At 39.3% G+C, this 24693-nt stretch overlaps 1 protein-coding gene across 2 annotated transcripts in view; it reads right to left on the bottom strand.

Annotated features, from left to right (window-relative positions):
- The window catches only part of HERC4 (HECT and RLD domain containing E3 ubiquitin protein ligase 4), a 94036-nt gene that overhangs the window by 63603 nt on the left and 5740 nt on the right, over window positions 1–24693 (bottom strand). For both annotated transcript variants that reach the window (XM_045023475.1, XM_045023474.1), the window contains 5 exons: window positions 24174–24456; window positions 15387–15546; window positions 7924–8000; window positions 5336–5557; window positions 3332–3423 (listed from right to left, as the gene is read on the bottom strand). In XM_045023475.1, the coding sequence (XP_044879410.1) occupies window positions 3332–3423; window positions 5336–5557; window positions 7924–8000; window positions 15387–15546; window positions 24174–24399 (777 nt within the window). In that variant the 5' untranslated portion in view covers window positions 24400–24456. The remainder of the gene's footprint in view (window positions 1–3331; window positions 3424–5335; window positions 5558–7923; window positions 8001–15386; window positions 15547–24173; window positions 24457–24693) is intronic.

Raw genomic sequence — 24693 nt, forward strand, 5'->3', positions numbered from 1 at the left:
TTTCAAATTGCAAAGCTGATTCTTTCAATTCTACTCTGCACCAGACTGGATCTCTGCTGGAAATCGTCATTAAAATGGCAGCATCCGCTGAGAAAAACAGCCCCATTCACTGAATTAGAATAAACAGTGCCAGGTACTTCTACATTCTGGAAGGGCTTTTAAAATACTCTCACATACAACCAGTTTCTCCACACACAGAAATATATCAAGACCCTAATTTTGCAATGTACAACATGCAGAGGGACTGCTGGGCTTGAAGGGACTACAGAAAAATCATGTTGGTTTTAGTATTTACAGTAAATTAACATAACTTAATCCATTCACTTTAATTAAAGGGATAGTGTCAACTTACACTTCTTGTAAATCTGAGTTAACTATTTTACTAATAATGCCTTAGTAAAAGGAAAAAAGTTTAAAATACAGTCTACTGGTCACTATTTTGTTTATACTGTGCATGTCTTAACTTGGACGATAAGTACCAGTGAAATCAGTTTCAATTTCAGGATTATAGTGGTGCCAATATTTGGTTCACACACACTTCAGGGTAATATTTGGTCATAAATAATTGCTTCTATTAGACATCTTTTCCTATAGTTATGGAGAGATTTCTATTATTTGAACATAAATAACACACTTACACATATAAACTGAAGGTAAGTGTCAGTTGTGGTTCAGTTTTTCACCTTTGTATAGGACCGAGCTATAATGACATAAAACTAAGAACCCTTCAAATAAAGGATGTTTCTTTCATGAGAGGGCTGAAGCTATTGGTAAAACCCTGAAGGAAGCTCATACTCTGCTTGCACAGTAGTTACCCTGTGGATAACGTCGGACAACTTCCACTATTGCCAATTACTTACCATTTACAAGTAATACTTCTGCTGAATTAAAATAAAATCCATCAACCGTACAATCTAATTTGGAACTAACCTTGTAAGTGAAAACTTTATGACAAATGCAGTAAAAGTAAAACCATCCAGCTCAGAACTTTATGTTAGTATTTAGAACAGTGCACTCTAAAGCTCAACTATCGCAGAGTTTAAATAATGCCATAAGCAATGTTGTGGTCACAAAGTGTTTTTAATAATGTAAAATCTTGCAAATTCATTTTTAGTAAAGCTGACACACACCTTAGAGCAGGGGTTCTCAAACTTGGTTCGCGGCTTGTTCAGGGTAAGCCCCTGGCGGGCCGCGAGATGCTTTGTTTACCTGAGCATCCGCAGGTACGGCTGCTCGCAGCTCCCAGTGGCCGTGGTTCACCGTTCCCAGCCAGTGGGAGCTGCGAATCAAGTCTGGGAACCCCTATCTTAGATTGAAATCTGGTCTACGTTTACAAGTTAGGTTGACATAGCTATGGCACTCAGGAGCATGTAAAACCTCTTCCATCATTATAGGGAGCATCTACACGATGGTGCTACAGCAGCGTAGCTGCAGCACCAAAGCTGTGCCACTGGACCAGATGGCATTCACCCAAGAGTTCTGAAAGAACTCAAATGTGAAGTTGCAGAACTATTAACTAAGGTTAATAACCTGTCCTTTAAATCGGCTTCGGTACCCAATGACTGAAAGTTAGCTAATGTAACGCCAATATTTAAAAAGGGCTCTAGGGGTGATCCCGGCAATTACAGTCCGGTAAGTCTAACGTTGGTACCGGGCAAATTAGTTGAAACAATAGTAAAGAATAAAATTGTCAGACACATAGAAAAACAAACTCTTGAGCAATAGTCAACATGATTTCTGTAAAGGGAAATCGTGTCTTACTAATCTATTAGAGTTCTTTGAAGGGGTCAAACATGTGGACAAGGGGGATCCGGTGTACATAGTGTACTTAGATTTCCAGAAAGCCTTTGACAAGGTCCCTCACCAAAGGCTCTTACGTAAATTAAGCTGTCATGGGATAAAAGGGAAGTTCCTTTCATGGATTGAGAACTGGTTAAAGGACAGGGAACAAAGGGTAGGAATTAATGGTAAATTCTCAGAATGGAGAGGGGTAACTAGTGGTGTTCCCCAAGGGTCAGTCCTCGGACCAATCCTATTCAATTTATTCATAAATGATCTGGAGAAAGGGGTAAACAGTGAGGTGGCAAAGTTTGCAGATGATACTAAACTACTCAAGATAGTTAAGACCAAAGCAGATTGTGAAGAACTTCAAAAAGATCTCACAAAACTACGTGACTGGGCAACAAAATGGCAAATGAAATTTAATGTAGATAAATGTAAAATAATGCACACTGGAAAAAATAACCCCAACTATACATACAACATGATGGGGGCTAATTTAGCTACAACAAGTCAGGAAAAAGATCTTGGAGTCATCGTGGATAGTTCTCTGAAGATGTCCACGCAGTGTGCAGAGGCGGTCAAAAAAGCAAACAGGATGTTAGGAATCATTAAAAAGGGGATAGAGAATAAGACTGAGAATATATTATTGCCCTTATATAAATCCATGGTACGCCCACATCTCGAATACTGTGTACAGATGTGGTCTCCTCACCTCAAAAAAGATATTCTAGCACTAGAAAAGGTTCAGAAAAGGGCAACTAAAATGATTAGGGGTTTAGAGAGGGTCCCATATGAGGAAAGATTAAAGAGGCTAGGACTCTTCAGCTTGGAAAAGAGAAGACTAAGGGGGGACATGATAGAGGTATATAAAATCATGAGTGATGTTGAGAAAGTGGATAAGGAAAAGTTATTTACTTAATCCCATAATACAAGAACTAGGGGTCACCAACTGAAATTAATAGGCAGCAGGTTTAAAACAAATAAAAGGAAGTTCTTCTTCACGCAGCGCACAGTCAACTTGTGGAACTCCTTATCTGAGGAGGTTGTGAAGGCTAGGACTATAACAATGTTTAAAAGGGGACTGGATAAATTCATGGTGGCTAAGTCCATAAATGGCTATTAGCCAGGATGGGTAAGAATGGTGTCCCTACCCTCTGTTCGTCAGAGGATGGAGATGGATGGCAGGAGAGAGATCACTTGATCATTGCCTGTTAGGTTCACTCCCTCAGGGGCACCTGGCATTGGCCACTGTCGGTAGACAGATACTGGGCTAGATGGACCTTTGGTCTGACCCGGTACGGCCTTTCTTATGTTCTTATGTAGTGCCTGTACCATAAACATGGTTTATGTAACTTATGACGAATGTGGGTCTTTATTTAAATGTGTAACCTTTCTCTTACTATTATCATGATTTCACAGGCCATATTTTATCCATCCAACTTTTAAGAAATAAATAGAAATATTGCATTTAGAGACTTTAAAAGAGCATTGTTCACTGCTACAGGAAGTGCCTAAATTAACAAATCAGACGATACTTTAAGTACTGTACCTTTGTAAGAGCAGCTGTATGATCTTCTCCACAACAGATGTGAATAATTTTCTGAGATCTTAGGGACTTCAGCAGATTAGGAACATACCTGTCTGAAGGTTTTAATAAAAAGTTGGTCACATTATGATGTCAGTATATTTAACATGTTTTGAAAAAGAAGTTGCATCAAAAAGCTCTGTCTCCAGATTTAACTTTCAAAATTAGTGATTTTAGCCCAAATTTATTAATTTATAGGATTCAAAAATAAGAACAAAATACATAGGTGAGAGGTACCATATAGAAACACTGTATAAAAAAATATTCATCCTGAATTTTGATAAACAAAGGATTACACTCCTTAAAATTAAAGGCACTGGCTCATGAACATTATCCCACAGATCATAAAATACAATGCAGTACATTAGACCTAAGGTGGACAATGCAGGAGAGATTATCCCATGCATATGTTTTAGATGATGAAAAATGTTAATTTGTTTTTTTTAAAAAGAAAAGTGTACAGAGGTAAATTACCTTGAATTTGCACACTCCAGGAGTTAAAAAAATGTTTATACACAGCACATGAGATACTGTTATAGCAATAGACCATGTTAGAGTTCATGTTCGTTTTAGAGGCAGAAGTCAATTTCCCTGCAGATATAACAGACTAAACCAGCGTTGTCATCTAGTTGCACAAGTGAAAATTTGTAAACTAACAATACTAAAGAAATGTTTAAACGTACAATGACAAATTGTATAACTTTATTTAAAAATAATTCTGTACATTAAAAATGTATGCTTTATCAGTGCCTGATAAAAATGGGGTAATGCGGACTCTAAAGAGCATCTACAAAGACTATGAAATGTGATTTTTCATTTTCCACCAGACTGATTAACTGTGAAAACATGACCACTAAAAACCATTTTCATTCTTTCTAATTTTCTCATTGTAAAAAGGACAACCATATTTAAAACTATTACTTCAGAAATAAGTTTCAGTTGTATTGTTTTTATTGAGAAATTTTAGGTAATTATACATTTTCTCCATTCTCCACCTAACATGGAACCGACACACATCATCATTTCCATAACTAACTGCCGCATTAACCAGTTCTCAGCACAATTAGATGAAATCAGAACAAAATGTCTGAGATTAAATTTGGTAATTCATAAATTCTGCATCTGTAGATTAATTTACAGACTATATAGTCCCCAAAAGGGGTCATTGGGGGACAGAAGACAAGGAAAATATATAATGAAAAAGATATGTTAAATTTGTCTGTGTATACTATTATCTAATAGACTTTCTGAGACTGCTTTTAACCGATAATGTGATCATTTACCAAAAGGTAGATTGTTCAAGTTCTAAGCAACTGAACAGAATCATTCTTGCTAAGTTAACTTAAAAGAGCAAAGGAAAGGTTAAAAAGAAAAGAATGAGAGCTCAAAGAGCTCAAACACTTTTTCATTCATAAATAGAAAGGGAAAGGGACTCAGCAGAATTACAGGACAACTTTGTCAGTGAGAGCTTTTACCATGAAGCAATGAGACAATAATCTTTTCTATTTTCTCTTTTGTATGCAACTATGACTTCAGCTCTCATGAGCAGTATCTGACAGGACTGTCTGGATGATCCTGTCCCATTTCCAGGGACCCAGTTATACCTGACCTTATTCTGGAGTGGGCAAAAGAAACACAGGTTACACACTTTGGTCCCACTTGATAAAAGCTCAGCACATATGCAAATATTGGAGTCAGGGCCTTACTTGCTAATTTACAATACATCTTTAGTCTGTCAAGAGGGAAGCTGTCCTGGGTTTTGAGTTACAAACTCAATCCAGGGTGCCCAGGCAATAGTGAATGTAAAACCAGACACTGAATTAACGAGACCAGGATGTTTATATAACTCTGCTCGTCAATGATGCGGACAAGAATTCCAATTTGAAGATTATTCCAAGACACTCAGTACAAGGCAGAGCCACAATAAAGACTTCCAGTGTGAAATATTTTGAAGTAACAACTACTCACCATTTTCATCATTAAGACCAAGTTGACCAAATTTGTTGCGTCCCCATCCAAAAATGGCTCCAGAAAGAGTTAGTACAAAACTATGTGCTCCTCCTGCTGCAATTTGTGCAAAAGGGATTCCCAGTAAAGATTTAATCAGTTGAGGTGAAGTCTGCTTTTTAAATTCATAACCTATACCCAGTTGGCCATATTTATTCTGTCCCCAGGAATAAACTTCACTTCCTGTTAAAGAGAAAAAAAGATCTAAGATGAAGCAGGATCAACATAATTTAAAAGTGTGTTCAATCCCTTTAACAAAAAAGGACAAACTCATGACCTTTCAAAAAATTAAAACAGCTGGACTATTTTTTACAGGGAATTCAAATAATTTCAGTAGTTCAGAGATTTTTATTGATTTGGCCTTTCAAACTCAAAACTGATTATAATTTGAGACTGAAGTCAAATCCAGATGTCAGACGAATTTGAAACTAATATTTAAATCAATTCAAAAACTTCAAGGTTGCACATAACTTTTTCACATCAGTAGCACCAGCTAATTATTAGCCTTATCAAGGAAGATGGAAATGGAACAGTACGTGCTTCCATTACTTATTAAAAATGCCACTGAAATGAATACAAATATTGATGTAATTAGTCTCAAATAAATTTAATAATTTTGCTACTGAAATGATAATTTACAGCATGAACCACCATTCTGTAACTTTACTATCCACAATAGCTGGCATCTATTGGATAGTTTAAGAAAAGAATTATTGCATGAAGTTTTGAAGCCTTTTCAATCAATGTTACAATGTTTCAAATTTTATCCAATTACTCAGAGAGATCACTACTTCCCACTTTTATTGGCTCAAGTTAGAAATACTTATCTATACACCATTTTTAAAAGTATCAGAGGGGTAGCCGTGTTAGTCTGGTTCTGTAGAAGCAGCAAAGAGTCCTGTGGCACCTTATAGACTAACAGACGTTTTGCAGCATGAGCTTTCGTGGGTGAATACCCACTTCTTCAGATGCAAGCCTTGCATCTGAAGAAGTGGGTATTCACCCACGAAAGCTCATGCTGCAAAACGTCTGTTAGTCTATAAGGTGCCACAGGACTCTTTGCTGCTCCCATTTTTAAAAGGGCAGCCTTGTCCACTACAATAAGGAAGTTTTACAAAAATTACTCACTATTGCCAACATTTCTTCAACTCCACCCACATCAGCAACATTGCAAAGCCCTAGAATGGACGGACCATTGGCTTTTTAAGCACAGGCACTGATTAGACCTGTTCTGAGCAGACTTAGACGACATGATTACAAATACTAGAGGCCCATCTACACAATGACTCCCAATGTTGCTAACACTGGTGGACCTGAGTCAGCACTAGTAATGGTCATATTTTTTTTTTAAATTTCCCTAATGTAGACAAAGATAATATGGCAGTTGTGTTGAGTTCTTTTTTACAATTAAATATTCTGTAAAAACAATAGCCCTTTGCAGGTATACAACTTTTTTTTTTTTGCTGTGCCTGTCAGGAATTGACTCTCAAATAGCATATATCAAAAACCAAGTGTACTTGTCACAAATTATTAAACTCAATATGTAACAAACAAAAACAATTCAACAACTGTTATAAAGATTTGGTTCCTATAAGCTGACAACATAGGATGTGAAGAACAATGATGGAGGCAAGTGATGCACGTTTCTTTGTTTTTTACATAATTGTCCATTTGTAAGTTCAACTTTCATGATAAAGGGGTTGCACTATAGTACTTGTATGAGATTAATTGAAAAAAATTTTACAGTGCAAATATTTGTAATAAAAAATAAATATAAAGTAAGCACGGTACACTTTGTATTCTGTGTCGTAATTGAAATTAACATATTTGAAAATGTAGTAAACATCCAAAAATATTTAAAATAAATGGTATTCTATTGTTGTTTAAGAGTGCAATTAATCCAACGATTAATTTTTTTAATAATTTAACAGCCCTAGTATGAACCAATCAGCTAATAACCAGGCACTTTACAATCATCACTGACAAAGCTGGCAAGACTCAGTTCAAGACAACTGAAAAAACAAGAACATGAATGACTTATTGAAATAAATGGGACTACTCATACACATGACATTATGCAGATCCATAAATGTCTGCAGGATTAGGGCCATAATTAACATTGTAAAATGCTCTTATTCATCAAGATCAAGTGATAAATTGGATTTTCACATTTTGATTTCCATAATACTCTCAAAGAACATCAGTAAAACAATTATATAATTTGGAGACTTGTCATACATTTCATTATTTTCTTTTAACCCTATGTCAATTAGAGAGTAGCAGAGAAAAATAATTCTAGGGCTATCAGGACAGAGCTATGTTTTTATAATAAATATCAAGTAAAAAATTCACAATTTTTTTAAAATTTTTTTATTAAATATAAAAAGGTAACATAGCTAAGGCAATAGGAGGTGGAACTTGGCACAGTGTCAAAGGCACCTTGGAGATATATTTTAAAAAGTGGTTCCTTCTTAAAAAATTTCAATAAAAAACCCTTTTGAATTACCCCATAGGAATTCACATAAATACTGAAGAACAACTTTACTTACCTTTTGAGAGTGCAAGTGAGTGACAGTAGCCACAGGCAACTTGCATTATTTGGATATCTGATAAGCTTTTGATATTTCTATGGGATTAAAAAGCAAAAGGAATTAGACCACCAGATCCTGGCACTACGAAACAGTACAACATCTGAAGGAGGAATAATACAGAAATACAAGTTAAACCTTTCCACAAAAGTAGAGCTAAACCTACTTGAAATATTATAAAACATCTTTTAATTTAATTTGTAAAATTACAAAATATTAATCCAAAACTCTGGATAGTTGGAACCCACAGAAGTTTGTTACTGAGTTTTATTAATCGATCAGAGATTCCTCTGCAGAAGTAGGACTTTTGTTTGGTGTTATCTTGTTTCAGGGGCACAAGTGTGAAAGCTATTTGGTGCCCCCCCCCGCACCCTTTTTAATAGTTTTGCAAACGGCCTGCAGGTGGAGGCAGAAGCCTCCAAAAACCTCACGTACGCAGTACCCTGAACTTTTCAACTAGCTTTTTTCTTCTGCCACAAAGCAGCTAAATCTTGCTCCAAGCCAGTTTTCCCCTGACCAGATAACGGTTTCACAGGGTCCGGTAACCACCAATGAAGCGTTAACACGGCATGGTCTTTGTCTGAAAGTGTATAAAAAGCTTGTGAAACTTGTGTGCAGTAGAGTCTTCTGTATCTATTACAGAGCTCTCCTTTCTTCTGCAGAATAAAGCATTTTTCCTTATCCCTGTCAGGCTGTTATTGGCTCTCAGCCAGGCAGACCCGATATTTCGGTAACAGTTTCTGGCGACCCAGATGGGACTCTCCTAGCTCAGACATTGGACTCCGGACGGCTGCGGCGAACTGGGAACGGCGCCAACGGGGTGTTTAGCCCCTCTTTCTCTCCTTCACCGCGGCCCCTGGGGTTCGTGTTCCGATAAGGTGAGCCCTAATAGGATAAGGAAACACTATCTGGTTTTCGTGCACTATCTGGTTCTGGTTTGGTTCTGTTTAACCGGTTACTGTTGTTTTTCTGCTCTGTTCATTTGGACGTTAGGTGTGTGGGCGGAACTGAACTTCTCGTTCATAATTCCTCAGAGTGGAAGCCATGTGTGCGATGAAGCTCTGAGGTTGTATTGAGATCCTTCTGTCCCGTCCCTTGTAACGGACAATGTAATAGAAGTAGGAAAACCTGGATTAGACCGTAATTCCCACTGATCTCTGAGTAATTCTCTTTTCAGGTTGAGTGTCAGCAGACAGATGGGTGGGTCTCTGGATAAACCCTCTAAGGATAGCCCTTTAGATCATATGTTAAGTAAATGGCCTTTACCCGGTGTTCAGAAAGGTATATCAAGGAAGCGCTTTGTACAACTTTGCACCCAGGACTGGCCAACCCTGGGGACTGCATGGCCCGAATTTGGCTCCTTTGATATTCCGACTTAGCTAGCTCCTTTGTGCCTGATATTAGAGAATCAAGCGCCTGGTCAAATGGACTATTGGGTTTTGTGGGACGATGAGGCTCATCGTCGTTTAAAGAAGATAAAAATCCAGACCCCTCTATTCCCGAAAGCTTCTGCCTCAAGTGAAGCCGATTGTTGGGAAGATACCCCCCCCCCGCCATGTATTGTCCTAGACCGCGGTCACCCTCGGCAGCAATATCACAGGTTGTGGCGGACCAGATTTCCTTGTCTACGGGGCCCAAGACAGTGGCCACCCCACCAAAGACTGAGGCAACCACAATTCAAGTTAATGAATCAACTAGTGGAGCGACGGGTAGTGGGTACACTTCTGTTCTGTCTACCGCCATTAGTCCGTCTCGTACGAGACAGGGAGTAGTCTATGGGGAGGATGCGGTTAAAACCCAAGCACCCCTTCGGACCATCCCGGTACCCACTACGGATGGAGAGGTTGTAGACCGTTATGTACATGTCCCTTTTACTACAGCAGATCTTATGAACTGGCAAAACACTACACCTCGCCTCAGAGACGACCCGGACGTCGTTCACAGGCGATTCCGTGCTATTTTTCAGTCTCATAATCCTGATTGGCAAGACGTGGGCCAACTTTTAGATTGCCTACTGCGCACGGAGGAGAAAGAGCGGGTCCTAAGGGGGGCCCGGGAGGCAGCGGAGGCTGCCGGTGACAGGCGTGATTTGATAGCTCTCACTAACCCTACCCAATGGAATCCGAATAATTCAACCCACCAGGCAAATTTAAAGAAATACCTAACCCATCTTTTGACAGGTATAAAACAAGCAGCAGAAAGAACTCTAGATTGGTCAAAAGTCCATAATACTGTGCAAGGGAAAGAAGAACACCCTTCTGACTTTTATGAGAGACTTTGTAAAGCATTTTGTACCTTTACTAATATAGACCCTAAGGCTGCGGACACACAGTCCACGGTCAGGCTTATTTTTATCTCTCAGTCAGCTCCAGACAATAAGCAGCGGTTGCAGCAGCTCGAAGGCGCTGAGGGAAAGTCCCTGGAGGAACTGGTAAGCGTAGCCACCCGTGTGTATCACACAAGAGATAAAATTCAAGAGACCAAACAGGTGAGAATGCTAGCAGCCCTTGTGAACGTGGGGAGCGAAAGACAAGGAGGGAAGTGGGGACCCCCCAAGTGGCAACCGAAGGCAGATCGGGGGGGGGGGGGGGAAGCCGTGCAAATGATGTATGCCATTACTGTAAGCAACTTGGTCACTGGAGGAGAGAGTGCCCAAATCAACGTACCGGACGACAGCCCCGACCTCGATATCAGATGGAAGTGGAAAGAACAGACGCTGTCAATAGTGAGGAATGACGGCGACCCGGGGGTCCACTTGTTACCTACTCAAATGACTTTACCACTTATGTTTGTTCCTCCACAGACCCCCAGGTCCGTTTAACTCTGGGAGGAACCACTTATTCTTGTCTTTTGGACTCGGGGCTACCCTTTCCACTGTTATTGCCAAGCCAAAGGAAGGAAACCTCACAGATAAAAGCATTCCGGTAATGGGTATAGGCGGAAAGCCATTTGAGTGTTCTGTATTGCAGGAGGCTGCGGTAGAAATCTCTGGTGTCTCAGCCTCCCATGCATTTTTGTTAGCTCCTGACAGCCCAGTTAATCTTCTAGCCAGAAACTTGCTGTGTAAATTACGCGCTCAGATTTTCTTTTCAGCTGATAAAATCATTCTTCGGTTGCCTCAGAATCAACTCCCCCAGCTATGTGCCACATTAACCCTGGCTACCGAGGACCCGATCCTGCCTGCGAGCCCGATGAACCTGCCTGAACGACTCAGATGAGAGGTACACGCCTCCATATGGGGCACTTCCAAAACAAACCTTGGCACTCTCCGGACAGAGCCTGTGCAAATAACCCTGAAGCCAGACATTGACATTCCTCGAATCAGGCAATATCCCATCCCCCAAGAAGCTCTGCTGGGCCTCCGGAATCTTATCAACACATTCCTACGGTTGGGAGTGCTTATTCGTACTTCATCCCCTTTCAACACCCCCATTCTGCCTGTTAGAAAACCTGACCTGGATCCAAAAGGAAAACTGGTATACCGATTTGTACAGGACTTGCGTGCAGTGAATTCTGACTGCCATTCCAGCAGGTCCTGCTTGTTATTCAGTAACAGATCTGTGTAATGCCTTTTTCAGTATTCCTCTAGATCAAGACAGCTGGGATATCTTCGCATTTACATGGACAGACCCAGAGACCGGGAGAGCAGAACAACTGACCTGGACTCGGCTACCACAGGGATATGTTCGAGTGCGAGAGCGTAACAATTGGATACATCACACCCGAGTCAAGCTAGCCCCTAGGCCGGGGCCAGAAGCAGACGACTCCGGACCTCGAGGGAGCCCCGCCAGCTCTTCCCACCGCGACCTGGAAGAGCCTGAAGCAGATGATACCTGAAAGGCTGAGCCTCTCGAGGGACTAAAGCTCCTGTTCCGATGGAATAAGCCTTGAGACTTTTACTGACTATGAATTTCTGGGTGGTGGGACAATGGTTACTTGCTTTCAGTTTGCCCTTTGTACATGCCAACCCCCACCCAGCGGTTGAATCCTTGCAGCGACTGGCCCAGAAGTGGCTTTGCAAAATAGACGTGTGTTAGATGCCATGAATGCTGAAATGGGGGGGGGAGGGCTTGTGCTCGCATTGGAGAAAAATGTTGCTTTTATGTTAATCACTCTGGCTTAATTGAAAAGGATTTACAAGCTATTAAGACTGCTGCTGTTGTATTTCATGCTGTATCTCTTGATCACACCTTTAATTTTGAGGACCTCCTCCCAGACCTTGGGTCTTGGTTCACTGGCCTTTTCCGTACAATTGTTAAATGGATTGTTTTCTGTCTATTCTTCCTATGTGTTATTTGGATAATGATTCAATGTAGAAAATGTCTGTGTAATACTGTAACCAAAAGCTCTGCTGTCCGTAAAACAACCCCAATACCTGTCTCTTCAGCTTGATCGTAAATTAGGTAACGGGCCTGACAATCTGAGCTTATCAGGCCCGAAGGGGGGACTGTGAAAGCTATTCGGTGCCCCCCCGCCCCGCCCTTTTTAATAGTTTTGCAAACGGCCAGTAGGTGGAGGCAGAAGCCTCCAAAAACCTCACGTACACAGTACCCTGAACTTTTCAACTAGCTTTTTTCTTCTGCCACAAAGCAGCTAAATCTTGCTCCAAGCTAGTTTTCCCTGACCAGATAACGGTTTCATGGGGTCCGGTAACCACCAATGAAGCGTTAACACGGCATGGTCTTTGTCTGAAAGTGTATAAAAAGCTTGTGAAACTTGTGTGCAGTAGAGTCTTCTGTATCTATTACAGAGCTCTCCTTTCTTCTGCAGAATAAAGCATTTTTCCTTATCCCTGTCAGGCTGTTATTGGCTCTCAGCTAGGCAGACCCGATATTTCGGTAACACAAGAATGTCATGCACCTGAAGATCTAACACTGAAAGGGAGATGCAAAAGGAGATCAGCCTCCTAGATCTAACAAAAGCTTTAAAATGTGTTATTCGTCACCATGTTAATACAACTTTTTGGCCAAATAATTCCAATGGGTTTACAAGGATCAGATTGTTTTTAGCTTATGCCACATACATTTGAATGTGAGGGTTAAATCCTCACTCCATTGCAGTCAATGGGAGTTTTGAAACTGCACTCAGGGGGGCCAGAATTTCACCCTAGGAATATAACAAGCTTAGGTGAGCTGTCTGACCTGACAATCTTACTCAAAAACCTGTAAGTGCATATAAAGATGCATTAAATCAGTCACAGCATTTTGTTTTAAACTAATGCTGTGACTGTGACGCTGGCAGACCAGGTGCCAGCCCATGCAAAGGTCTCTAGGCCTCAACTGAATATTGACCAACACATAGCTGGAAACCAGTCTGGCTCACCTGTGTGTTAGTATTGTTACCATATATGTTACTCTGATAAGAATGTGTTCAGACTTGATTAAATGCTTGTAGGATGCTGCATGTACTAATCTCAGCTATAACAGCCGCACCTCATGTTATAAGTTTATAGTGTTTGCATTGTAATCCTCTGTAATTATATGAACACATGTCTACACTACAAATGTATGTCACTTTAATTACGTTGCTCAGGGGTGGGGAAAATCCATACTCCTGAGCAACATAGTTATACCAATCTAATCCCCAGTGCAGACAGAGCTATGTTGACAGGAGGACTTCTCCTGTTGACATAGCTACTACCGGAGATGGAGTATCTACTCCAACAGGAGAAGCTCTCCCATTGGCATAGGTAGCATCTTCATTAAGTGGCATATTGGCCCCTGGAGTGCTGTAAGTGTAAAGAAGTCATCAATCAAACAGAAAAGGAGCCTTAATGTAAAATGCTGCCTTCCTACAGAAGGTGTTAGGTCCTACCCACCAAGAAGGCCCACTGAAACCAAATGAGCCATTGTGAAACATCAAAGAACAATTACTTGGTTAATAGTATCAGAGGGGTAGCCGTGTTAGTCTGGATCTGTAAAAGTAGCAGAGTCTTGTGGCACCTTATAGACTAACAGACGTTTTGGAGCATGAGCTTTCGTGGGTGAATACCCACTTCATCGGATGCTTTTACTTGGTTAATTGCATTCCTCCCCTCACCCATGAAGAGGAGACGTATGTGAACTCATCCCATCAGCTTGAACTCTGGGGCAAAAGGAATAAAAATACCCCACAAGAAGAAACTCTCTCTCTCTGCTGCTTGGACTTTGAGAGGGCAAGATTTCTAAGCATACATCAGAGATCCCCAGCTGCTTAGGCTGGGTTGGCCCTAAAGGACATATAGAGATTGCATATACAGCAACTTCTGTCACCTTTTGAAACACTAAGGCTAACTCATTAGTATGTCTATGTTTATCTGCTTTAACCATGTAAATAACTAAATTTGTTTTTCTTAGTTAATAAATCTTCAGTTAATTTATTGCAGGACTGGCTACCAGTGTTGTCTTTATTATAAGCTCTAAAGTGGAATTAACATGGGATTCAGCATAACTCCTTAATGTTGTGATGATTTTTGGTATAAGGGACCATCTATCACAAAGGCAAGCTTGCAGAGGTGGCAAGATAGAATAGGAGTACCCAAGGGGACTGACTGTGACTCCACGTTAAGCTGTTAAAGTGCCTGAGGAGTTTACTGTCAATACTTGGTTGGTGAAATCCAAGTACAGAATTTACAACCAGTTTGGGGTTTGTGCTCTGCTTCTTAACAGTCTGTCCTGAAGCTGGTACTCAAACTCTTGAGCCAAGCTAGACAGCTTAATAGTGATGATTAAGAACCCAATCCAGCAAATACATACAGCTTTATCACCATCATTTCAACGTTCCATTGATTTAAATAAAACTACTCATGGTAATAAAGTTGAAATATGCTGGATCAGGATATAAGGTTAAGTTATACCAAAAATATTGCTTAAGTTAATAGGGACTGTTTGGTGGAGATGCAAAGCAAGCCTTTCCCCTGCCCCACCTCACCTCCCCCCCCCCCAAAAAAAAGAAGATGACGACACACACACACACAACATAACCAGAAGGTATATTATTCCAACTCAGCTAAGTACTTCAGGTGTAAAATTAGAATAAAGATCAGATTGCAAACATATCCATTTTCCTTTACCCACATGATTATTTAAAAAAACAAACAAACAAAACAAACCCAGGCAAGTTCCTAAAAGGTTAGTTCACTTCAATTGTTTTAAAAATAAAAGCCAGTAGCATCTACTTATCTTAATTTGTGTTTTTAAAACTTCCACACTTCTCTTCCAATGTATTCATCTACCAAGTACGCACTGAGTGACTTGGGAGGAGGTAATAAAAATTATCATAGGTTCCACAGCTGTTAAGTAACCTTCTATATTTTACAGAATTACTTGACAAGTATTTTAATTATAGAATGGTTTGAGTAGTTTCACTTACACGTCTTTCAACGTAACAAGTTTTCTTCCAAAAAAAATATATACAAATTTTACTTTGATCACTTTTTTATTTACCTGGGTATTCTGATACATTCCTCTGTTCCAGGCAAGCCAAGCTGTCCATCAGTAGCAAGACCCCAAGCATACACTTGGCCCTTGTCATTTAATGCTAGTGTGTGGGCTTCTCCACATGAAACAGACACAATATTTTGGGCATCCAGGGCACCAACATGCTCTGTAAAAGTAAGAGAGGAAAGAAATTATGTTCTAATATATGACAGTTAAACAAAAAATTTCCATTCCTGCCATTGTATATTAAGATATTAAATGAAATATCATGGAAAAATTAGTCTAAAAGCATGCCAAAATACCTTTATTAATGACATAACAATCCAACAAGGGCAAGTTAAATCTCACCCCATTATTATCCCATATAAACAGTGACCAGGATTAAAGTATCGTTACAATACAGGGGCACTCTATCAACTGGAATGCACAGAAAATGCAGGATAATAGTAACGGTTCTCTTCTAACCTTAAAAATCTATGAAAATGAATGCACAGACTCAATTAACATTAAGGTGATTATTATTGAATGATTAAATGTATAACCATTATATAAGAGGAAAACATTCCATTACGCACTGATTATCATCATCATCATCATCAAGAAGTCCTTTAATAGCAAGGCACAATAAGGCAGGTTACAGACTAAGGCCACCATCCTGCAATGGACTCCACACGGGTGGTCTTCTGCATGCATGCACAGAAGGATCAGGGCCTAAAAGCTAAATTTGATGCACAGATTCACACAGCAGACCTCTGAAAAACATGTAGTGAATTAAGGACATAAGACTCCATTGTTAACCTCTCGTTTGTCACTACTCTGTGTGTGCATATCTTCAGATATGTTTGGCTGTACTCAAAGTGTGCACTTGTGCTGGTCAAATAAGCTACATTCCCATGCACTCAATAGCAAACTTGAGAAACTGGGCAGTTAAGCAAAATCATTAAAAAAAAATTGAAGATGTGGTTTTCATAAACTACGAATTAGTTATAGACTGAGAAAGAATGCACTGGGACGTAAGCTAATGCAACACCTGATGGGAGACTGTGAATGGTTTCAAGGACAAACTCTGAGAAGTGATGGAAGGGACAGAGAACCTATTAGAATCAAAGCTGTTTTCAAAGGTCATTTACTATACATTAAATGATTTTAAAATTTCAATTATAAATAGCTGATTGGATTCAAACATTAATAACCCAAAAGCTCCAGCACTAGACTACTGCATGAGAACCATAAAGTCAAATTGAGTTGTCCTTTAATTTTCCAAGCAAAATTAAGTGCAAAAAAAAAGTAAAACAGCATAAACAGTTAAGACTAAATGATATTTAAAAAAAAAATTGTTCATGTTTTCATAATTTATGATTGTATTAGTAGTAGTACAGGTAAAGCAGATGTTTTAAGATAGATGTTTTTAAATCTCTCAACATGCCTTTAAAGGAGAAGACGTAAAGAAAACCATAATAGTCAGAAAAGGAATCCAAGGTAGTAGAAACTGCTTTTGGTAGCATTTATGGAATTAAAAAACAACTACCCGGTATTTTCCTCCTCTCTAACTTCTTGTGTTCAGAAACCTCCAGAAATTTTTATTTCAACTTCAACAATGTTATGAGGCAATATCAGAGTCCTGTCATTAACACCAAAATGTTCATAAGTGTCCATGAATCATGTGCTCATTTTAAGACAGTTTATGCTCAATTTTCTAAAGTGCTGACAAACGAAAGCTGTGAATCCTGAGCACCTTTGAAAAATCAGATGTAAGATGTCAAATTAGGCATCCCAAAATCAAAGCACACAAAATAAATGAACATCTGAAGCGTAGTTTTCTAACGTTGTGTTTTTCTTAAAGCCCCAGATCCTGGAGTCCTTTGAATCTCAACTTTCATTTTTTACAACATACTTTCTATGCCTCATGGTTATTGGGAAAAGTCTGAAAACATGACTGGAGTGTAAAGATTCAGAAACCAGAAGGCTAATAAAAATAAATTTTAAAAATCACTTTAAGCCAATCATAATTTCTGAACATGAGTTTGGCAACTGAGTGACTGCAGCAGTTACAGAATGCTTATAGATAAGTTAGCAGTTGGCAAGCATACATAAGTACACATATGCTCGTAAGTGAAAACAAACAGGAAACCACTCTCTTTTTCCCTCCCTCACACACAGTCTTCTACAGAACATAAAAATAACTTGAATGGTAAGTGTAGCTCTACCCTAAGCATTCCCTGTACTGCCAAATAAGAGGTAGACCAATATTTCAGGTATCTGGTCATTTTATAAATAAGTCAAACTGGGGGAAAAGATAAAAAGAAAATAGGAGCTCAGGAAGAAAAATTATGCAAAACAGAAATAGTTTGTAAATTTCATGCTCACACTTGTTCCTAATTTAAAAGTTCCATTTGGTGAGATGATTAAAACCCACTAGTAATCACCAAAAAAAAGACAGTCATTAAAAGTGAAAGCTTTTATTCTGATAACCCCAGACAAATCCAGGAGCTTGCGGCACTAAATGCTAAAGGGTTGCAGAAACGAAAGAACAATTTGCAGCAATTATGCTGTCAAACTCTCCTGCTGGTCTAGTGGTCCCAGCTTCACTACCACTGGAGGCAAAATGAATTAGTTATTTGGGTGTAAATAATTATTTCTGAGAAAGAGTCCTGTGATCTTCCCAAAGCTCACAGCAGCACCTCTCCCCACATAAGGAAAGATTATGGTACAAAAAGACAGAACTGAAGAATATCAACTAATCTATTTAAAGCCTTCCCAAATCCTTGAAGAATGAATCCCTTTTGGAGATCATGCAACTACTACTACACAGCTCTGTCTTACCGCTTAAGCAGGAGACCCTGCTACCAACGCTACTTGGCTTTTCTTTTATGGAACACACAGCTAGGAACCACTTAAATAGCAATAAATGCTAGTATTCAGGACCTGTAAGTATTTCTGTTATAAACACTAACAACAAGATAATAACTTGGCTTTAAGGCTTCAGACCAATTTTTTTAAACGCTTCCAAACATGAACAATTTGATATTTTCTTCACACTCTTAATAATTTGGTGCATTTAAGTTATTTAAAAAATTAGAAACAGCTTGCTTTCAACCCCTCTCTCAACTCCAACAGGTGCTAGTTAAACAGAGCCTCACAAATTCACTTTTGTTCATAGGAGGAAAATATCATGCAGCAGCCCCTAAGACAGATACATTTGGGTGCATAAAGCAATCCACTACATCGCTTAAAAACAGAATTTTTGCACCAGTACATTGTCTTTTAAGTTTGGTTTATTTTCAAATTAAAATGACAAAGATACAGAAAGTTCAGTGAATAAGTACTGTGCACACAAGTCATAGTTTAAAGCACACACAGTATATTTTAAAAGGATCTATATGTTTATACCTCATGATGGAATGTACATCATATACGGTAATCTAGTTATACAACCTCTCATTTACAAACTATTGTCAGTGATCTATGGATTAATAAAAACATCAGAATAGCCATACTGGGTCAGATCAATGATCGATTTAGCCCAGTATCCTGTCTTCCAACGGTGGCCAATGCCCGGTGCTTCAGAGGGAATGAACAGAACAGGTAATCATCCAGTGATCCATCCACTGTCACCCATTCCCAACTTCTGGCAAACAGAGGCTAGGGACACTTCAGACCATGGTTTTGCACCTCTGGCTAATAGCCATTGATGGACCTATCCTCCATGAACTTATCTAGTTCTTTTTTGAACCCTGTTATAGTCTTGGCCTTCACAACATCCTCTGGCAAAGAGTTCCATGGGTTGACTGTGTGTTGTGTGAAGGAATACTTCCTTTTGTTTGTTTTAAACCTGCTGCCTATTAATTTCATTTGGTGACCCCTAGTTCTTGTGTTATGAGGAGTAAATAACACTTCCTTATTTACTTTCTTCGCAGCAATCATTATTTTAATAGACGTATATCATATCCCCTTTAGTCATCTTTTTTCCAAGCTGAAAAGTCCCAGTCTTATTAATCGCTCTTCATATGGAAGCCATTCCACAACCCCTAATAATTTTTGTTGCTCTTTTCTGAACCTTTTCCAATACATCTTTTTTGAGATGGGGTAACCAGATCTGCATGTAGTATTCAAGATGTGGGCATACCATGGATTTATATAGAGGCAAAACTATATTTATCACTTTTCTTAATGATTCCCAACATTCTGTTAACATTTTTGACTGCCACTGCACATTGAGTGGATGTTTCCAAAAGAACTATCCACAATGACTCCAAGATCTCTTTCTTGAGTGGTAACAGCTAATTTAGAGCCCATCATTTTATATGTATAGTTGGGATGTTTTCCAATGTGCATTACTTTGCATTTATCAACACTGAATTTCATCTGCCATTTTGTTGCCCAGTCACCAGTTTTGTGAGATTGCTTTGTAACGCTTTTGCCCTCTGCTTTGGACTTAACTATCTTTTAACCAGTTACTGATCCACAAGAGGACCTTCCCTCTTATCCCATGATAGGGTTTAGATAAAGGCCTGAACATCCTCAGATAAAACAGTGCCACAGAAAGTCATACAAAATACGTGAGTATTTTTAAGCAGCATAGGGGTTCCAACAAGCCACATTTTTTTTAAATTCTACAATTGAAAAAAGTCGGTCTCAGTATGGAAACCTCCTTTTGTATTAATTCTAATAGCATTAAAAGACAATTGTCTCATTTTGCTGCTTTGCATGCAAAGGTAATAAAGGCCCCAAGTCAGTTAATTATTTTTCCAAGATGGAAAAAAATGTCTATTGCAAGCATGCTATTTACAATCTTGGTCTTCAAAACGGTCTTCAAATTGTGTCATTTACTGGACAAGGTTAACATATTCAGATCTTAATAGTTATTTAAAGATAATTCACAAAAGTCATATCCTGCTAGCTTAATCAACATGCAAGTTCATGCCAGCAAATGCTTGCTAGCAATTAGAGAAGCATGTGTTAAAATTACAATGAAGCTTGAGTTAATCAGTTTAATATCCACTTATCAATTTTTTTAAAATAAAAAAATACTTAGTTTTAAAAAGCTAAATAGCAACCATCTAGAAATCAACTTAGGAAGCAGCCCTTTAGAACTTAAGTTCTAAATAAAGACACTACCCAATAAATGGACACAATCTATTTGAAAATCAAATAACCATTTGAAAAAGTTTTTTTAAAATCTGATCGTTACAAGTAATTTCTAAAATTCCTATAACTGACAGATATTAGAACAAAATATTTTCCTCCATCCAGTTTGTTTACCTATTTCATTTGACAGCTTTTTATGCTTAGTCAATTTCACTGTATGGCAGTAGAATGAAGACACCACTCACAAGTACTACTCTGGAGAGAGCTCACGTGTTTACTCCTCCACAATTCTTGCAAGACGGTGTTTGCAAGTAACAGAAGCAGCAAAGCTGGTATGAAAATGCAGAAATAATACGCAGGAGAGGAGGAAGGAATGAGCCTGAATTTGTTTGGTATTGTGACTTTTTAGGCTTACCCAGAAGACCCTTCCTAACATCAGTATGGAAGCTAAAAGCTCCTTATTTAAAAAAAAAAAAAAAAAATCAGGACACTATTCAGAGTACGCTTTCAGAAATTTTATTTTTCTAATTATTTTAAATGAAAACAAGAGAGTGCTGCTTTAAACAAACTACCTTCCCATCACAATGATTAATTAGAAAATAAAAAGCTCTTTGTCTCCTAAATAATTGCATGTTAACATATTGTTGGCCAAACTATCATTTTTGCCACATGATCCCCCATCATGTGGAGATGTTCCTTAACTTGTGGGAGGCAGATTCCCCCCACACTGATATCCACTGTGAGCAGCTGGGTTACTGGGACTGTGGTAAAAATGATGATTTGGCCGACAACCTGTTAACACGCAATTATTTAGGAGACAAATAGCTTTTATTACATGCATGTCAATGAAATGACTGAAGGATTCATACAGCTGTAGATAGAGTGGTTCTACACTGGGTCACAGATAGCTGTGCTGGGTCCCACGATCATGCCTGCCTCAAGAAAGACCACATTGGTTCTGCTGTACTCTATGGTTTCTTCAGCAATCAAAGAGAGGAGCGATTTAACTCTTACTGACTCATCTCAGAATTCAATAGCCTGGACAGGCTGTTTCCCACTTGAAGGCTTATCATTAGGACACCTTTCAAACTTACATGAAAGAGGATCTAGTTAAACATTACACCAAACTCCAGATGTTGCTCTATGTTTGCTGTTTGAACTATATTGAAGAAGAGCACCACCATCACCTTTGCCTCCAACAACTGAAACTGTGGTATGTTGTTGGGTTTCTTTGGGGGTGGGGAAGTGGTGTGGGAAGTGTTGCATACTATGTATATTTGGACTGTAACCATAATACAATTTTAAAAAAGAATGAAGCCCAACTGATGGAAGTACAGTGAATTACGCTAAATTAATTCCTCAAAGGATTCAGACCAAACATCTTTCACTTTCAAACATATAGCTAAGGTTCTTCTATGGCAGTGGTTCCCAAACTTGTTCCGCCGCTTGTGCAGGGAAAGCCCCTGGGGGGCCAGGCAGGTTTGTTTACCTGACGCGTCCGCAGGTCCGGCCGATCGCGACTCCCAGTGGCCGCAGTTCACTGCTCCAGGCCAATGGGAGCTGCTGGAAGCGGTGGCCAGTACGTCCCTCGGCCCATGCTGCTTCCCGCAGCCCCCATTGGCCTGGAGCACCAAACCGCAGCCACTGGGAGCCGCGATCGGCTGAACCTGCGGAAGTGGCAGGTAAACAAACCGGCCCGGCCCGCCCGGGGCTTTCCCTGCACAAGCGGTGGAACGAGTTTGGGAACCACTGTTCTATGGACATCATCAACATACTTTTTGAGAATTTGCCAATGGTGCTTAAGCACTCTACGGTATAAAATAATTTAAGTTTAGAACAGCAACAACAAATCAGAAACATATAAAATAGGAAACTATTCAAACGAGGGGATTTTAGGTATTCAGGACTATTCACAGAGGAAGACACTGAAAATTATTATGGTTTGTCATGTAACTGGCAAATTATAGTGCTATGATTAGAGCCCTGTGCAGATACACAATTTATATCTGCAGATATAAGCGTAGCTGCAGGGCTCTAGTGACAATGAGCCAGACCAGCAGGACCATGGCCAGCGGGTGGCCCAACATGCTGCTGCTTCGCCACTATCGCAGAAGCCAGTACTCAGCCCACGCAGCTTCTCCAGCCCTGCCTCACTGGTAGCTGTCTCTAGTCACACCGGTGCATGCAAGCAGCTTGCACGCTCCCAAATAGGAGTCCCAGTCATGCAGCGGTGTGCAACTCCTGTCACTAGTGTGTGCAAGTGGCCCTTGTACTCCTGTCTGGGAGCGTGCGAGTTGCTTGCACACACTATAGTGACCAGGTACCGCTGCCAGTGACCTTGGTGCCCACCACAGTGGGCAGGGCTAGAGGCGGCACAGCCACGCCGGAGGAGCTGCCTGGCTGCAGTTCCTGGCTTGGTCGCTGGCCATGGCCCTGCTGGTCTCCCTCATTGCCACTAAAGCCCAGCAGCTCCATAGCTATAAATTGTGTAGCCATGATATACTGTTCTATGAGATAATTATTTCGTATATAAGCAATTATCTATATATTAAATGAAATTAATTTTCATAATGGTATAGTTCCACAAGGTAATCTCACTAATATGTTTTCTGGGTAAATATACTGTAAATGAATACTTAAATGACTAAAGAACTATAAACCAGCTATTACATGTGGTGTGAAACTGTAAAAAGCATGGTCAGTCTTGAATCTAATATTTAATATTTTAGTGTGCCCTAGACAGAAGAGTGTAGCATGCACATATCAACAATATCAGCAAACAGAGAAGGGAGGAATGGCAAGCACTGTGGAACAGAATTAAAACTACAGAGTTGTTAGAGAAACAGAAGTTAACAGAAAATGCTTTAGTTATAATAAATGAAAGGTTTTTCATTTAGAGAATGTTACAGAAAGATCTAAGCATGACAGACAACTGGAACTTAGCCAGGCAAAATGATGCATCTAAACAACAACAAAAATCAAGTACTAAGAGTTACACTAGGATGTACAAACTAAGGTCTTTAGCCTAAAAATTGTTCTGTCAGAGGGGACCCCCACATCCACATACAGACTCTTTGATAGGGACAGGGGTCCACCTATGTAGAGCAATTTGCAGGATTGAGGCCTAAGGTTCTGTGGCCTGCAATGTGCAGGAGGTCAGAATAGATGATCATGATGGTCCCTTCTGGCCTTAAAGACTATGAGTCTATAACATGGGAACATGACATAAGTAATTACCTTTTTAAAATAACCAATAAAATTATAACATATTTACTAGATTTAGAGAAGTAATGGCTAAGAACTGACATAATAATTAGAGAATCTAGACAAATAATGGCTAAGAAATGATAACTGTATGTACCTATATACAACCAATAAAGTAATAATAACTTAATTTCAGGCTAAGTGGTAGATAGCATTTTATAAAAATGAGATCAATGAGGCTGGGTTGGGTAATTATATATATCTTCATAAGATTTAGTATGCTTACTACTTTCTACACAATGAAACAGAAGTACAAAAATCAAAACCATAAAAAGGAAATCTTTGAAGTCCCAATTCTGCAAATATGCACATGCTTGGGACTACTCACACTCAGAAAGTTAAGCACATGTAAATATGTTTGCAGTTCTGAGGCCTAAATGTGGTAACTAAAGTTAAAAACACCACCCACACAAAATCCACTCTTCATTACTTTTAACTTACCTGGTCTCTTTCTGGATTTTTCATGCCCTAATTGTCCTAGATCATTACATCCACATGTATACACAGTCCCATCATCCAGGACAAAAACAGTGTGTCTGAGTCCACATCCTACATCTCGGACCTTTTTATTTAGGAAAAAGTCACTTTTTCTGGGTTCTAATACAATCTCTTCATCAATTCCACCCAATCCAAGCTGTCCAAAGGATGCATTTCCCCAGCACAACATGGTTCCAGTTGTCTTGATCAGTAAGATCTTGCAACTTCACTGTTCAAAATGTTCCTTCTGTGACAGTGTTCAGGGGGGAAAAAAATAAAGTACCGTTATGAAGGAGCCAATACTTAAAGCAACACCCTACATTCAAAAGTATATGTAAACAAACATTTGCTTTTTCTATAGCAAAATCTTTGATAATTGAAACTGAAAGACTTTTGAAAGTCCAACTTACTTGTCACTCTTTAAGCTCTTCATTAACTTTCTGCATTACTCTCAATTTGGAGACAGATAATTTAAGTCACTTTC

This window comes from Mauremys mutica, chromosome 7 (genome assembly GCF_020497125.1).
Source record: "Mauremys mutica isolate MM-2020 ecotype Southern chromosome 7, ASM2049712v1, whole genome shotgun sequence".
NCBI classification, from domain to species: domain Eukaryota; kingdom Metazoa; phylum Chordata; order Testudines; family Geoemydidae; genus Mauremys; species Mauremys mutica.